The sequence below is a fragment of the Ictidomys tridecemlineatus genome, chromosome 4 (genome assembly GCF_052094955.1).
Source record: "Ictidomys tridecemlineatus isolate mIctTri1 chromosome 4, mIctTri1.hap1, whole genome shotgun sequence".
Classification (NCBI taxonomy): Eukaryota; Metazoa; Chordata; class Mammalia; order Rodentia; family Sciuridae; genus Ictidomys; species Ictidomys tridecemlineatus.
The window spans coordinates 53,776,979-53,793,122 of NC_135480.1; the positions used below are offsets into that span (position 1 = coordinate 53,776,979).

The following is a 16,144-nucleotide window of genomic DNA, read 5'->3' on the forward strand; positions in this document are numbered from 1 at the left end:
TTAAGTATAGGTTTTGTTTGTAATTGACACATGATAATTGCACATATTCATGATATAATCTGTGCCATTCCAATGTATGCACACAATCTTAATGATCAGATAAATGTAATTGTCATTTCTATAACCTCAGATGTTTATCATTTCTTTGTGTGGAACATTTAAAATCCTCTTCAACAAGTTTTTGAATTGTGCAGTTAGCTGTTGTCAACTATAGTTATCATACTGGGTTTTTAAACATAATTTTATTCAAAACATGCTTTTAATCAGCATTATAAATGTTTCCTATTTTAAAATTATACTCCAAATTTTGTAAATTTTAAAACCTATCCCGTTTCTAACACCTGGAACTCAGTACACATTTCATTTATTTATTATTATAGCCATTTGAAATGAGTTTTGATGATTTTGTTTTACAAAGTATATTTTTTTAATTTTAAGAAGGTAATTTCCATGTGATAGAAGGTGGGAAAGGTGAAGGCCCCATTAGCCGAGCAGGATAAAGTGCAGGTATAAGCCTGAATTTACTATTAGTATATAGTTAGTATTTATGGCACAAAAAACTGCTTTTTTTTTAAAAAAAAATTCATTCTGATTGCAGACCATTTTCCTCACATCTAGAGTTTTACCTGTCTCCACCCATCCTTAACAGTGGGAAATAGAGGAGAACAGTAGAAGAAAGAAACAGCACGTAAGTTTTGATGTGGGATTTGTAGTCCTATATTTATAAGTGCCTTTTTAAATAGCATGTACAGTTTGTAGATCAAAATGCTCCCTCTGGTCCTTTTAGGACACTTATATCTTGAGTCTTTCTCAAGCATTTAAATGTGATCTGTGTAATGCTGGAAGTTTCATTTGATAAGTAGACAGTGAAGTCACTGATAACAGTGACTAAAAGAATCTGTCCACCACTGTGTCCCACCTGCCTAACACAGTGCCTGGGAGAGAGTTGGTACGTATCAAATACTTTCTTCATGAATAAGAAGAGAGCAGTCTGAGTTAAGATGTTAGCTTCAAGTCTTGGCCCTTGGAGCAGGGTCTGGCATAGTCACAGCAATAATCAAGGAGAACTGGTAGCAGAGCAGTCCTCAGGAGGAAGCCCTTCCAGTGCTTCACAGCTGAGGGCTAGTGGAGGGGGCAGGGTTTGTTTCCTCAGCTGCCTTCCTGAGTGTCCCTGTGTTGATTCAGCCCTCTGGACATGGAAGTCTCCATAAAGAGGTCTGACCAGTCACATGCAAAGATACAGAGTATCTCTTGGGACACTGGTGTGGCCAAGTAAAGGAGATATTCCATTTCTATGATATGAAAAATGATGTGTTTATCATGGAGTTTCCATATCTCAGAGTTAAGAGCACGTTCTGGGTCTTAGAGATCCTCTAATGTTTGATCCTCCTGTAATATACTCACCAAGTAATTTTTTCAAACTTCTTGAACTCCTCTTGGGAGGAACTTGTATTCCTGAGGTCGCCCAGTTCACCTTTCCATGATGGGTGATGGGGCAGCTTGAGATGGAGGGGCAGCTTGAGAATTCTCTTAGAGTTGGAAGTTGGGTTGTTGTTCATAGTTTCTAGATGACTCCTGAATTTACAGGCAATCACACATGTGAGTTCAGAAGAGCAGCAACTTTTGTGTAAAAAAATATACATATATATATTTCTTTCTCTGTTTCTTGATTTGTTGTTCCAGCTTTCATAACTTGATAGCTTTTGTTAATGATACAATTATACATCCCAATCTGGTTTGTATGATTGTTTGGGCTGTTGCCATTTGCATTTTGGTGGTAGCTGTGTGTGTGTGTGTTTATTGATTACTGTATATCACTTACTCTTCAAAGAAGATGCTATGGGGTTAAATTTGGAGAAAAATTGCATTGCCCTATAAGTGGTTTATTGGAAAAATGGGGATCATGTGTTTTTCAGCACTTAATATCTTGGCTGCATTTTATTGTGCATCACAATTGTGAGGAAAAAGAAAACATTGAACCATTAAGACTATAACAATCATGTCTAGTGGGAAATTAATGAAGAAAAATTCTCATTAACTCTCAACATAATCTTGGTTTAATTAATATGGAATCTTCAATATTCAGATTATCATGACTACTTTAAACAAAATATAAATAAAATTAATTGTGTGATATTATTTAGATTAGGTATACATATTCTGCTTCATTAAGGGATGTGTGGAATATCTGTGTTTTTTTGGGATAGATCATTCATACTTCTAGTCATGAACTATGTGCACTGTTTTTTGGGTTTATGATGGTTAACCTAGATCAAATTTATTTTTGTTGAGTCTTTATTACATAATAAAATTGATATAAATATTTATATTATGCATTGGTGTTATTTGCCTTCATATAAAATTGAATAAATTTGTGTTTAAAAAATTACAAAGTGAAATGAGATCACATTAATTCTAGCATGGTTTTAAGTATGTGTATGGCTGTAGTCCTACACTGCCTACTCAATGGTTTGTGATGTATTTTTGAAGAGATAGTAAATTGAAGGGGTCTTGGTAAATGGTAACCATGTAGTTTGGGCCAAGGGATAACCTTCTTCTCGGCTGCTATGGCCACTTTGTTCTTATGGCAGCATGCCACCAAGGGAGTAGCTGCTGAGAGAGGCTGGCTAAAATCAATAACTGAGTCTCTAGTTACATGGTTGAATGTTACTGTGGGATGCCAGGACCTTCACACTCTATATCCACTCAGTATGTCTTAACCCTAGGCCTTGTGGCTGCCAGATTTTCTGTCTTTTCTTTCAGGACCAGTAAATTCTTCTTTATCTTGTGGCATTACCAACCTCCTTATCCATACCCTCATATTCAATTCCATGACTTCCTTCTGTCCTTTTTGGTACAGGGTGACCAGATCACGCAGGTCTTTACGGGTGTAATTCCTTTGTTCTTTAGTCCCCTTCAGTGCTTCCCTAGCTGTGCAATGCTGTGATGGACCCTTATAGGCCTGGCATAAAGGATATAAGGTGAATGCAGTACCCTTCTACTTGTCTGCAAACCTGATGCCACACCTATGCTATTGTCGTATTGCTCTTAATTGTAAGAGGTTGGTTACTGTTGCAGTGCAGAATGGTCAGAGATGTCTTAGCAAACAAAATCTTTGTAGGCATCCAGCCAGCATCCCCATACCATGTATCAAGGCCTTAGATTTTTTTCTAGCTCTAGCTCCATCCTTGATTAAATAGTCAATTTTCTCTGATTTTCAGGTACTGACTAGAGAACTCTGCAATTGATATCATGTCCCCTTCACTGTTCACTTTACACTGAGCCAAGAGTCCCTGATCCTTATATATACCCTGTGGGATTAATAATAATGCTTTTCTTTTTCATAGAAAGTAATAGAAGCAGAGAAGTTCAGTGGTGTGCTCCAAGTCCAGATCTTTTGACTCTAAGTTAAGAAGCTCTGTGTATGAAATAAACAGTAATGACACTTTTTCTCAAAAATGTCAGTGACTCTATATTTCTTCTGGAAAATATGCAAGTTCAGGGCTCAGGGGAATCCAGACTTAAATCTCAGAGGCTTCAATCCTCTTGCCTTTACTTAATTCCCACCATTGCCCAAATTGTGCAATCTGTCCAGCTGAATCTTCACCTGCCACCTGCTTTTGCTCACACCTCCCTGGACTCCTCCCTTCTTTCCCTGTTTACAACATTCATTCACCCTCTGATTTCACAAAACTGCTACTGGGAGACGTCGAATTATAGTTGAGTCTCATGTGTACAAGGCCTTCAATCCCTGTGGACACATGGAGGGCTGGCACTGCATGTGTGTTCTCTTGAGCTTTCTTCCCTGAAGGACCAGGTTCAAGTCTCTGTAGCTCTCCTACATATTATATGAGAAGGTTTGTGGTAAGCATTCCAAGTTCTCTCTGGAGGGATTCTCTGGGACACATGATTCTATATCATGGGAGGTAAAAAATCAGTACACCTCAATCACTAAATTGCAATTATGAACTGGTCTTTTGACCAGTGGTGAGAGTGCTGATAAAGTAGCATGCAAGTGACAGAGTCAGAGTCAATAGGTAAGACAGTGGAGCTTCTGCTCATGTGTCTGTTAGTGGTTTTTAAATTGGGAGTTCTCAATGAAGGCTGGTGATACTTCTGTCTCAGTGCTCAGGAATGAGTAGGCATGGCTGAAATATTTGAAGGTGACTTTCTGGTTTGATGCTTCAGTTACTTTTTTTGTTTGTTTCAAGAGAAAAGTGCAGCTCATAATTACAATCATAAAATCTTTGTATAAAGTAATGAGCAAATGAAAAGAGGAAACAGCATTTGTGGTCAATTGTGACCACATCACAGTTTTATTGCTGCTCTTTATTATTTATGTTTTGTTTGTAATTGACACGTAGTAATTCCACATATTCATGATATACACTGTGTTATACCAATACATCCAATCTTTATTCATCTGCTAAAAATAATTGGCATTTCTATAACCTCAGATGTTTATGATTTATTTGTGTGGCAACATTAAAATTCTCTCTAGTAAGTATATTGAATTGTGCAATTACATTTTGTTACCCATAGTTATTTTACTGTTTTTAAATATACTTTTATTCAAAGCATAATTTAAATCAGTTTACAAAATTTTCCTTTGTTTTAAAATACTACTCTAAATTTTTACATTTTAAAACCCATCCAATTCTAATATTTGCAACTGAGTACACATTTTGCTTAGGATGATTATTGTTAGTAGTATTTTTATTTTGCCATTAGAAATGAGTTTTGATTATTTGGTCCTACACAGTATATTTTACTAATTTTAAGAGAGTTTTTGCTATTAAAAAACAAATAACTCTCATGGTTTTTACAGAATTTTGATAATATGACTATGGTCCAACTCAGGAATGAAGCAATTTGCCTTATGCTGTTGCTCATGCCCTACAGATCTGCACTGAAGACACCATATACCTTCAGCTTTCTGGGATTCTCTGTCCTGCTGGCTTCCTCATCTCCCTGCTGAATACCCCCTAGTTTTCAGAACATCACAGAAGACACAGTGGGCTCCATCTTGTCCCATTGCCATCAGGGACCTCTGACTTGAACAAGTGTGTCCTGCCCTGTGCCTTTTTCCCACCCACTGCCCCTTCCACCCATAGCATCCTGTGACTGTTGTTTCCTCTCCAGTTCCCCGTCCACATGTAATCTTTCCCCCATTTAAATTGTCTAAAGCCCTTGTTATTTCTTGCTATTTGTTTTCCAATTGTGCTCTGTACTGGCTTCCCTTTGCTTTTGACACTATTCTTTAGAGTCTAATTTTCCTAATATATTCCATTTATTTCTTTAAAATTATTGATTTAACGTGAGCTGGGGATTGTTGGGGGCATTGTGTAGATACTAAAATGCAAACAAAATCGTTGCCTCAGGGATTATACTGTTGTAGGAATGATATTTGTATAAATGTATATGTAATGTCAGTTGATAAAAATGAAAAATACACAGCAATATGTAAGGGGTAGAGCTAGAGAGTTGGAGGAATAATGGGTTCTATTTTATGTAGCTTACTAATGAGGGTCAAGGTTATTTTAGGTAGTGTGCTTAGGTTTCTGTTGAGATTGTGTCTGTACCAAATTACTTATATTGCTGAGTCTAGAAAATGGTAGATCCATTAGAGCTTGTTGAATAATTAATGAGTGCATGAGGTGCTTGATGAGACTGGGGAAGGAAAGAGAGAGAAAGAGTGGGAAAGAGTGGAAAGTTTGAAATTGTAGCCCCAGAATGACCAAAAAGTGGGCTTGTCCTTAAATCATCATGGTCACAAGGATGAGTCTTGGATCTCTGGGGCTAAAAATTTCATATCCTATTAAATTCCAACAGAATTAGCCAGACATTAATAAGAAGTTAATAAGCCCCAAACCAATTCACATAGTCTAGAGGTGTTACATGAGACAGGTGCATTTAAAATACAACCCTCCCTGAGTATTCCTGTGGAACGTTGTCACCCTTCAGTGTCACACAAAGTTCTATTAGTCTTGAATATAATAATTATTTAAGTAAATTTACATAAAATTAACTATTCCTGAATTATTATCAAAAGTTGGCATTAGCTTTTTCCATTTATCTGCTTTATTTTCTGTAGTCTTCATTGTTATATTTACAAATATTGAGGAAATTGAGATACTTGTGGTAATATGAGATTAGAACCAGTGTTAGAAAATATCTATATTTACTTTAGGGTATGTTTACTTTAAAATTACATACTATACAACTAACAATAGATAGAATTTTGACATTCTAACTTGATAGAATTTTGCACTTTTAAGACCAAATATCTAAATAAGAATTCTTTACTTTCACTTTTATATTTGATAAGATTTACTAATATTATTAATCTTTGTATTTTCCCATTCACCAAATGTTTCAATGTAAGTTTTGGAAGATGGGTTCCTCTTTTCATCCTATGCCAGAATTTCCGTGATGAATGCAGGTTACTTCTCTCGGTTACTGGACCATGACTTTATTCTTTGATCATGTCTGCAGAAACAATATAGGCCTTTAGTACTGAAATGAAAAGACAAAATCAAAGCTCTGTGGTTGAATTCATCCTCTTGGGCTTCTCTGACTTTCCTGAACTTCAAGAAGAGATCTTTGGGGTTTTCTTGGTTATTTATCTGGTGACCCTGATGGGAAATGCCATCATCATAGGTGCCATCTTGCTGGATCAGACCCTCCACATCCCCATGTACCTGTTCCTACAGAATTTATCTGTAGTTGAAGTGAGTTTCAGTGCATCCATCATGCCTGAAATGCTGGTGGTCCTGTCCTCTGAGAGAACGACAATTTCTTTTGCTGGCTGTTTTGCACAGATGTATTTCATTATTCTTTTTGGTGGAACTGAGAGTTTTCTCCTAGGGGCAATGGCTTATTATCGATTTGCTGCCATCTGCTGTCCTCTGACCTACCCCATGATTATGAACAAGCGGGAGTTTGTGAAATTATTCATGTTCTCATGGGTCTCTGGGATCATGGTGGCTACTCTGCAGACCACATGGGTATTTAGTTTTCCCTTTTGTGGCCCCAATGAAATCAATCATCTGTTCTGTGAGACTCCCCCAGTACAGGAACTGGTATGTGCAGATACCTTCTTGTTTGAAATCTATGCCTTCACAGGCACCATTTTGATTGTTTTGGTTCCTTTCTTGTTGATACTCTTGTCTTACCTTCGAATTCTCTTTGCCATCCTGAAGATGCCATCAACAACTGGGAGGCAGAAGGCCTTTTCCACCTGTGCCTCTCATGTCGCATCAGTCACCCTCCTCTATGGCACAGCCAGTGTGAATTATTTACAGCCCAAATCCAGCTACTCACCAGCTACCAAGAAACTGATATCATTGGCTTATGCATTGCTCACACCCCTGCTGAATCCCCTTATCTACAGCCTGCAAAACCATTAGATGAAAAGGGCTTTGATGAAGTTATGTCAGAGAGTGGTGGTTTTACACACCGTCGTACTTGTTCAGAAGCTATATGATATTTTCTCATTACTAAAAAGAACTACGTTTGAATTTTGTAAATGATGATAACCCTACATTTTTATGTAATAGTTCACATTGTTGAATTCCTTGAGATTAAAAAATGTATCAGGAGATTCTTCTCTTTTACTACTGTGGTGTTGTTATTTGTTTTTCAGAGATAAAGTTTCCATAGCACTTGATATGACAGACAACAGTCTGTCTTGTCTTTCTCTATTATAGGCATTTAGGTTATTATCAGAGTATTGTGATTAAGATGAAGCTTCAATAAATATCTAATTCCATAGGTTTCTATGTATTGATGCTTTTATTTTGATGTGATCAATTCCTCAATGTCATTCTGATAGAACGAATGATACACATACACAGGCATGTTGTGTGTGTGTGTGTGTGTGTGTGTGTGTGTTGGTTGAGATCCAACCCAAGGCCTTGCATATGCTAAGCATGGACTCAATCATTGTGCTCTACACCCTGCCCTTGTTTATATATTTTAATTTCTATTTTAGAGTTACTTCCCTGAATGCCTGTAAATATTTCAGACTGACCTGAAGGCTCACTGGGATTCACTAACAGCTATAGCCTTAAGAGACCAACAAATAGTGTATGTGATTTATATTTCTTTAATGATTTTTTTTAAAGAGTCAGTAAGAAAATGAATTGTGTATTCAGGCTCAAATGGGTTCTATTTCATTATCTCTACCACACAGGGATAATCTAAAACTGGATTATATATATATATCCAGTTTTAGATTATTATACACATATATTTGATGTATCTTTATTTTATTTATTTATATTTTGTGCTGAGAATCATACCTAGTGCTGCATGTATGCCAGGCAAGTGCTCTACCACTGAGCTATAACCCTAGCCCCTCTCTTGGTATTTTTTACATATATCTTTTACATAGACTTGTGCAATGATGCATATATTTTCTGGATTCTCATGTGGCAATATTAAGTATTATTTTTACTCATAACCACTATTTTAGATTCTCTCTTTGAATTTTCCTTTGTAGGTCAAAGTGTCCTCAAAGTGTTTATAAACAAGACATAATTTTTAAAATTTTTTATTGTGGGAACACAATATGATTAGTGAGTTATGTCTAATTTTTGTGTTACTTGCATCACATTACTTATAGTGTGAATTTTTTAGAAGGAATAATTTAACTGATGCAAAATCTGGAGCATTTCATACTTTTTCCTATTTCACTGTTATTCCTGGAGAATAGTAAGGTACCAGATAAACAGTTACCTCATCATTCTCCTGGAGTAACACTGACACAGTGTTACTTAACTCCTGTGCCAGGGATAGCAATAAAGTGGTAAAAGACTATTCTCATTTGAAGTCGTCATTCAGTTGTGGGAAACCCATTTTTAGTTTATCAGTAGTTCTGCCAAAAGTGAAAAATAGAGGCTTAAAATTAATCAAATTTTCACTAAAAGAAATTTCATCAGAAGATTGACACCAGTTTGAACCCTGTTTGAACATTGTTTTATATTCTTTTCATCAGAGCATTTGATTGGCATCAGCCAATTTTGTGTCCTAAAGTTTCCCGCTTATATAGACAGACTGATCAAATGCTGACTTTGAGGGAATAAAATATTCAAATGCCCAAATCTAAGCACAATGCAAAACTTAAAATATATAACTTTATTCTTTTTCCATTTTTTCACTCATATACTGAGTTAATATGTTTACATTATGAACGAATCAATCCTTTGAGGAAAATACGGTTAAATGGAAGATCTCTTTACTTTCATTCACTGAGTCAAACATTAGGTATTTCTCTGTCCCTGGTAAGAAATAGCAGTTGAACTCGCATGATTTGATCACATACATGAGGATTCCAGAGACATATTGAATCTCCATTTAGTCATAATTTTGACAACAAACAGCTGGTCCAAAAAGATCCATTTGTTTTGTTTATTTATTTATTTAAAAATTAATCTCAACAGTCTTGGGAAGTACAATAACATTTCTGTCATTTGTTTTGGGTGCATGTTAATGATAACAAATGATGACTTTTATTATGGCATATTAGTACATGTATATAACATAATTTGATCAATTTAATTCCCCAGTACCTCCCCTTGCCCTCCCCTCCTCCCTTCCTCTGAACCCCTTTCTCTACCTTATTTAGCTCCCTTCTAGTTTCATGAGGTCCTTCCCTGTTTCTTTTTCCTCTCTTGCTTCCACATATGAGAGAAAGCACATAGCATTTTTCCTGTGTCTGGATTATTTTTCTTAACATAATCCTTTCAATTCCATCCATTTTCTTTCAAATAACATAATTTATTCCTTTAAGATGGTAGAATAAAACTTCATTATGTACATATACCCCATTTTCTTTATCCATTATCTGTTGACAGAAACCTAGACTGGTTCTACAATTTGACTATTGTGAATTGTGCTGCTATAAACATGGGAAGGCATGTATCTAAAATATGCTGTCTGTAATTCTTTTGAATAGATACCAAGAAGTGGTATAGCTGGATATTATGGTAGTTCCCTGATTAATTTTTTGAGGAACCTCTATCCTGATTTCCATGGTGCCTGTACTGATTTACTTTTCCACCAACAGTGGATTTTTTCTCACACCTTTGCAAAAATTTATTGTTATTTCTGTTAAGATGAAATCTCAACATAGTTTTGGTTTGCATTTCCCTTATGTGTAAAGATGTTGAACATTTTTCATACAATTGTCATTTATATTTCTCTGGAGGAGTGTCTGTTAAGTTCATTAGCCCAGGGTATGTGTGGTGTGGAGTCTTTTGAGTTCTTTATATATTCTGGATATTAATCCTTTGTTAGGAGAGTTGGCAAAGATTTTTTCCTCCCATTCTGAAGGTTTCTCTTCCTGCTGTTGTTTCCTTTGTTGTGTAACTTTTTTTTTGGTATCATTCCTTTTCTTGAGTCTTGGCATTACTTCCTGAGCTCTAGGAGTCCTTGTTGCCTGCACCTATAGGTTAGAGTCTCTCCTATGTCCTCTTCTAGAAGTTGCATGACTTCTGGTCTTATTCCTGGGTCTTTGATCCAATTTGAATTGATTTGTGTAGAGTGAGAAAGAGGGATCCAGATTGAACCTTTTACATGTGGATATCCAGTTTTTCAAGTACCATTTGTTAAAAAGGCTTATCATGTCTTCAACATAGGTTTTGGGCAATTGTGTCAAGAATTATAAGAGATTAAAAACAAAAGAATCATCTGTGGGAGTGGACACTAAACACCCATTACTAACAAAATATTTAAATAGAGAGTCCTTTGAAGCTGGTTGGGCTTATCTCTGTCTTTTATTTTTGGTAACATTAAGATAAGGACTCTTTTTAAGTTTCTACTCTTAATACCAGTAATTCTGGCGATATTAACTTAAATCTCATGCCTTTTAGTGAGACTAATTCTGAAAATCCTGCTGTGTGGGTTTTGAAGTTGGCCTAAAATTTTCAAACACAATCAACATAAACAAGAAATAAGTGAATTTTAAAAACATAAATGTATAACGACTTTCTGTTTAAATACTTTGATAGGTGTTTATTGTCCACTCACACATTGATTAATCTCTTCTAACGAAAAGTCAGCTTTTAGTTTGAGTCACCTCAATCTGACCTGAAGTTACCAGTTCATATCTTCTTCTCCATGTGGAATGCTTATCCCTTGATGTTTCAGCTGGATAATTCTTGCTGTTTCTTCAGATTTCCTTAAAATGTCATCTGTTGAAGATGGCCTTCCTTGATCGCCTCTCAACCACCCATTTCATGTTTTCTCTGAACTCCTGGATCTTACTCCATACCCTTTAATTTTAATTTTATTTTATGAAACAGAATGCACTTTCTTTTTCCCAAATGTACCTTGTAATGGTTGCTAGGACAATAAACAGAGGTATTTTCCAGTGATAGAAGGAAGGGAAAGTGCAGGCACCATTAGCTAAGCAGGATAAAGTTCAGGAATAAGCTTGAAATTTACTATTAATATATAGTTAGTATTCTTGGCACAAAATCTGATTTTTTTAAAAAAAAAATCTTCATTCTGATTGCAGGCCATTTTCCTTATGTCTAGAGTTTTACCTGTCCCCAGTCTTGCTTAACAGTGGGAAGTTGAAGAGACAGAAGAAGAAGAAAATAGCACCTAAGTTTTGATGTGGGATCTGTAGTCACACATTTACAGCTGCCTTTTTAATATCATGTACAGTTTGTAGATCAAAACACTTCCCCTGGCCTTTGTAGGACACTTATATCTTGAGTCTTTCTCAAGCATTTAAATGTGATCTGTGTGATGCTGGAAGGCCTCATTTGATAACTAGACGGTGAAAAACTCATAACAGTGACTAAAAAAAAATCTGTCTACCACTGTGCCCCACCTGCCTAACACAGTGTCTGAGACAGAGTTTGTGCTTATCAAATGCTTTCTTTCTTAAGAAGAAAATGGCAATTGATTTTTGGTTTCTAATGTGTTTCTGACGAGACAGTAATTGAAGAGGGCTTGGTAAATGGTGACCATGTAGTTTGGGCTAAAGGATAACTTTCTTCTCTGTTGCTATGGCTGTTGCTATTATCCAGTTGAAACATCAAGGGACAAACATTCCAGATGGAGAAAAAGGTAGGAATTGAAAACTTCAGGTCAGATTGAGGTGACTCAAACAAAAAGCTGACTTTTCATTAGAAGAGACTAGTGAAAGTGTGAGTGGACACTAAACACTCATCAAAGTATTTAAACAGAGAATTCTTATGGGCAGCATGCCAGCAAGGGGAGTAGCTGCTGAGAGAGGCTGCTTAAAATCAATAACTGAGTCTCTACTACATGGTTGAATGTTAAAAAGGGATGCCAGGACCTTCACATTCTATATAAACTCAGTAAGTCTTAACCCTAGGTCTTATGGCTGCCAGATTTTCTATCTTTTCTTTCAGGACCAAGTCAGTAAATTCTCCTTTATCTTGTGGCATTACCAACCTCCTCATCCACACCCTCAAATTCAGTTCCATGACTTTTCCCCTGTCCTTATTGGTACAGGCTGACTAGATCATGCAGGTCTTTACGGGTGTAGTTCCTTTGTTGTTTAGTTCCCTTCAGTGTTTCCCTAGCTGTGCAATGCTGTGATGGACCCCCTTTTTATAGGCCTGGCATAAAGGAGATAAGATGAGTGGGGTAACCTTCTAGTTCTCTCCAAACCTGATGGCACACCTATGCTATTGTCTTCCTGCTCTTAATTGTAAGAGGTTGGTTAATATTGCAGTGTCAGAATGGTCAGAGAAGTCTTAGAAAACAAAATCTTTGTAGGCATCCAACCAGCATCCTCATACCATGTATTAAGGCCTTAGATTTATTCTAGCTCTAGCTCTGTCCTTGATTAAATAGCCAAATTTCTCTGAATTTCAGGTACTGACTAGAGAACTCTGCAATTGATATCATGTCCCCTTCACTATTCTAGCCACTTTACACTGAGCCAAGAATCCCTGATCCTCATATATACCCTGTGAGATTAATAGTAATGCTTTTCTTTTACATAGAAAGTAATAGAAACAGAGAAATTCAATGATGTACTCCAGGTCCTATAAACCAATCCAGAACTTTTCACTCCAAATCAAGAAGTTCTATGCCTGAAATCAACATTATGTAATGACACTTTTTCTCAAAAATGTCAGTGACTTTGTATTTCTGGAAAATATGCAAGTTCAGGGCTCAGGGGCATCCAGACTTAAATCTCAGAGGCTTCAATCCTCTTGCCTTTACTTAATTCCCACCATTGCCCAAACTGTAAATTCTGTCCAGTTGAATTCCCCACCTGCCACCTGCTTTTGCTCACACCTCCCTGGACTCCTCCCTTCTTTCCCTGTTTACAACATTTTATTCACCCTCTGATTTCACAAAACTCCTACTGGGAAACGTCACATTAGAGTTGAGTCTAGTGTGTACAAGGCCTTCAATCCCTGTGGACACATGGAAGGCTGGCGCTCCATGTGTGTTCTCTTGAGCTTTCTTCCCTGAGGGACCAGGTTCAAGTCTCTGTAGCTCTCCTACAAAATATGAGAAGGTTTGTGGGAAGCCTTCCAAGTTCTCTCCAAAGGGATTTTCTGGGACACATGAATCTATGTCATAGGAAGTCAAAAATCAGTGCACTGAATCAATAAATTGCATGTATGAACAGGTGTCTTTTGATCAGCGGTGAGAGTGCTGTTAAAGTAGCAGGAAAATGACATTCAGAGTCAATGGGTAAGACAGTGCAGTTTCTTTTTGTGTGCCTGTTAGTGGTTATTTTCATTGAGAGTTCTCAGTGAGGGCTGGTGATGCTGTTGAAGACCTGCTTCGGTGCTTAGGGCTCAGTAGGCAAAGCTGAAATGTTTGAAGCAGACTTATTGGTTTGATTATTCAGTTTCTTTTTTGTTTTTTTTCAACAGAAAAGTGCACATCATAATTTTGATCATGAAGACTTTGCATAAACTAATGAGCAAATAAAAAGGGGAGCAGCATTTGTGGTCATTTGTGACCACAGACTAGGTTTTTCATTGTTTTTCTTTATTATTTAAATATATGTCTTGTTTGTAATTGACACATAGTAATTTCACATATTCATGATATATTCTGTGCCATTCCAATGCATGCATGCAATCTTTAATGATCAGATAAAACTCAACTGGCATTTCTATATCCTCAGATGTTTATCATTTCTTTGTGTGGGCACATTTAAAATCCTACTACATTTTTGAATTGTGCAATTAGCTGTTGTGAACCATAGTTATCTTACTCTATTTTTATACATATTTTATTCAAAAGATACTTTTAATTGGTATTACAAAGGTTTCCAATTTTTAAAACAATGCTCTAAATTTTGGAAATGTTAAAATCTATCCACTTCAAATATTTGGAACTAAGTCTGCATTTTGCTTATTATTATTATTACTGCCATTAAAAATGAGTTTTGATTATCTGGTCCTGCAGAGTATATTTTACTATTTTTTAAAGGGTTTTTGTTATTGAAAAAACATATAAATTTTCATGATTTGCACAGGCATTTGATTTGAATATGTGACTAAGGTCCAACTCAGGAAAAAGCAATTTTCCTTTTACTGTTGCTAATGCCCTACAGATCTGCACTTAGGATATCATTCATCTTCATGTTGCTGGGATCCTCTGTCCTGCTGGCTCTTTCAGCTACTTCCTGAATTTCATCTGGTTTTCAGAACATCTCAGAAGATACAGTAGGCTCTATTCTAGTTGTATTGTCATCAAGGACCTTTGCCATGAGCAAGTGTGTCCTGCTCTGTGCCTTCCTCCTCCCACCTACTACCCCTTCCACTCATGGCATCCTGTGACTGTGGTTGTCATCTCCATCTCCCCATTCACATGTAATCTTTCCCTCATTTAAATTGTCTAAATCCCCCATTATTACTTGCCAGTTGGTTCTCAATTGTGCTGTGTACTGGTTTCACTTTGCTTTAACACTATTCTTTAGAGTCTCATTTTCCTAATATATTCCATTTATTTGGTTAAAATTATTGTTTTAAATGTGTAATAAAGTGGAGATTGTTGTGGTCATTGTTTAGATATCAAAGAAGCAAACAAAATCTTTGCCTCTGGGATTATACTGCTATAGGAATGATTTGTATAAAAGTATACGTAATGTGACTTGGTAAAAATGAAAAAATACAGAGCATTGTATAAGGGGTAAAGATAGAGAGTTTTGGGACACTATTTTTTGTAGCTTACTGGTGAGGGTCACAGTTATTTTAGTTAGTGTGTTTAGGTTTCTGATTATGATGCAGAGTATAGAAAATGGTAGGTCCATCAGAGCTTGTTGAATAATTAATGAGCTCATGAATCACTTGATGAGGAGATTGGGGTGAGAGAAGAGAGAGAGTGGGAGAGAGTGGAAACTTTGAAATTGCAACTCCAGATTGACTAAAAAGTGGGTTTGTCCTCAAATCATCATGGTCACAAAGAATAATCTGGAATCTCTGGGGCTAAAAGTTTCATATCCCAGAAAATCCTAAATAGAATTGGCCAGAAATCAATAAGAAATTAATAAGCCTGAAGCCTATTCACATAGTCTGGTGTTGTTTTCTGAGAGAGGTGCATTTGAATACAACCTTCCCTGAGAATTCTTGTGGAATGTTGTCACCTTTAAATGTCACACAAAGTTTATTGGTTTTGAATCTAATGAATATTTACATAAATTTACATAAAATTCAATATTACTGAATTATTATAAAAATTTGGATTAGCTTTTTTCCATTAATCTACTTTTATACTATATTTTCTACCTCTTCATTTTTATATATACATAAGTTGAATAAAATGAAAAATACCTGTGGTAATAATATGGGATTAGAACCAGTGTTAGAAAATATCTATATCTACTTTAGAGTATGTTTAGTTTAAAACTACATAGTGTATAAGTTGCAATAGAACTTGATAGCACATTGCACTTTTAAGACCAAATTTCTAAAGAATTCTTCAGATTTCCTTTTATATTAGAAATAGTCACTAATGTTAGTATTTTGCCTTTCTTTAAATGTTTCAACCTCAGTTTTTTGGAACATGTTTTCCTCATTTCATCCTCTGCTGTAATTTCTATACAGAATTCAGGCTGCTATTCTCAGCCTTTGGACTGTGACTTTAGTTTTTGATTATGTCTGCAGAAACAATATAGGGCTTCTGTACTGCA

The 16,144-nt window shown here is 36.1% G+C and overlaps 1 protein-coding gene across 1 annotated transcript; it reads left to right on the forward strand.

The window, feature by feature from the left end:
* Window positions 1-6,521: 6,521 nt before the first annotated feature.
* On the forward strand, window positions 6,522-7,409 carry LOC101978381 (olfactory receptor 10A3). Its single transcript, XM_013366506.3, has one exon. The coding sequence runs from the start codon at window positions 6,522-6,524 to the stop codon at window positions 7,407-7,409; it is 888 nt and encodes a 295-aa protein (XP_013221960.2).
* Window positions 7,410-16,144: the final 8,735 nt, after the last annotated feature.

Coding starts and splice junctions, on each gene's coding strand:
- LOC101978381 (XM_013366506.3), top strand. CDS start 6,522: ATGAAAAGACAAAATCAAAGCTCTGTGGTTGAATTCATCCTCTTGGGC.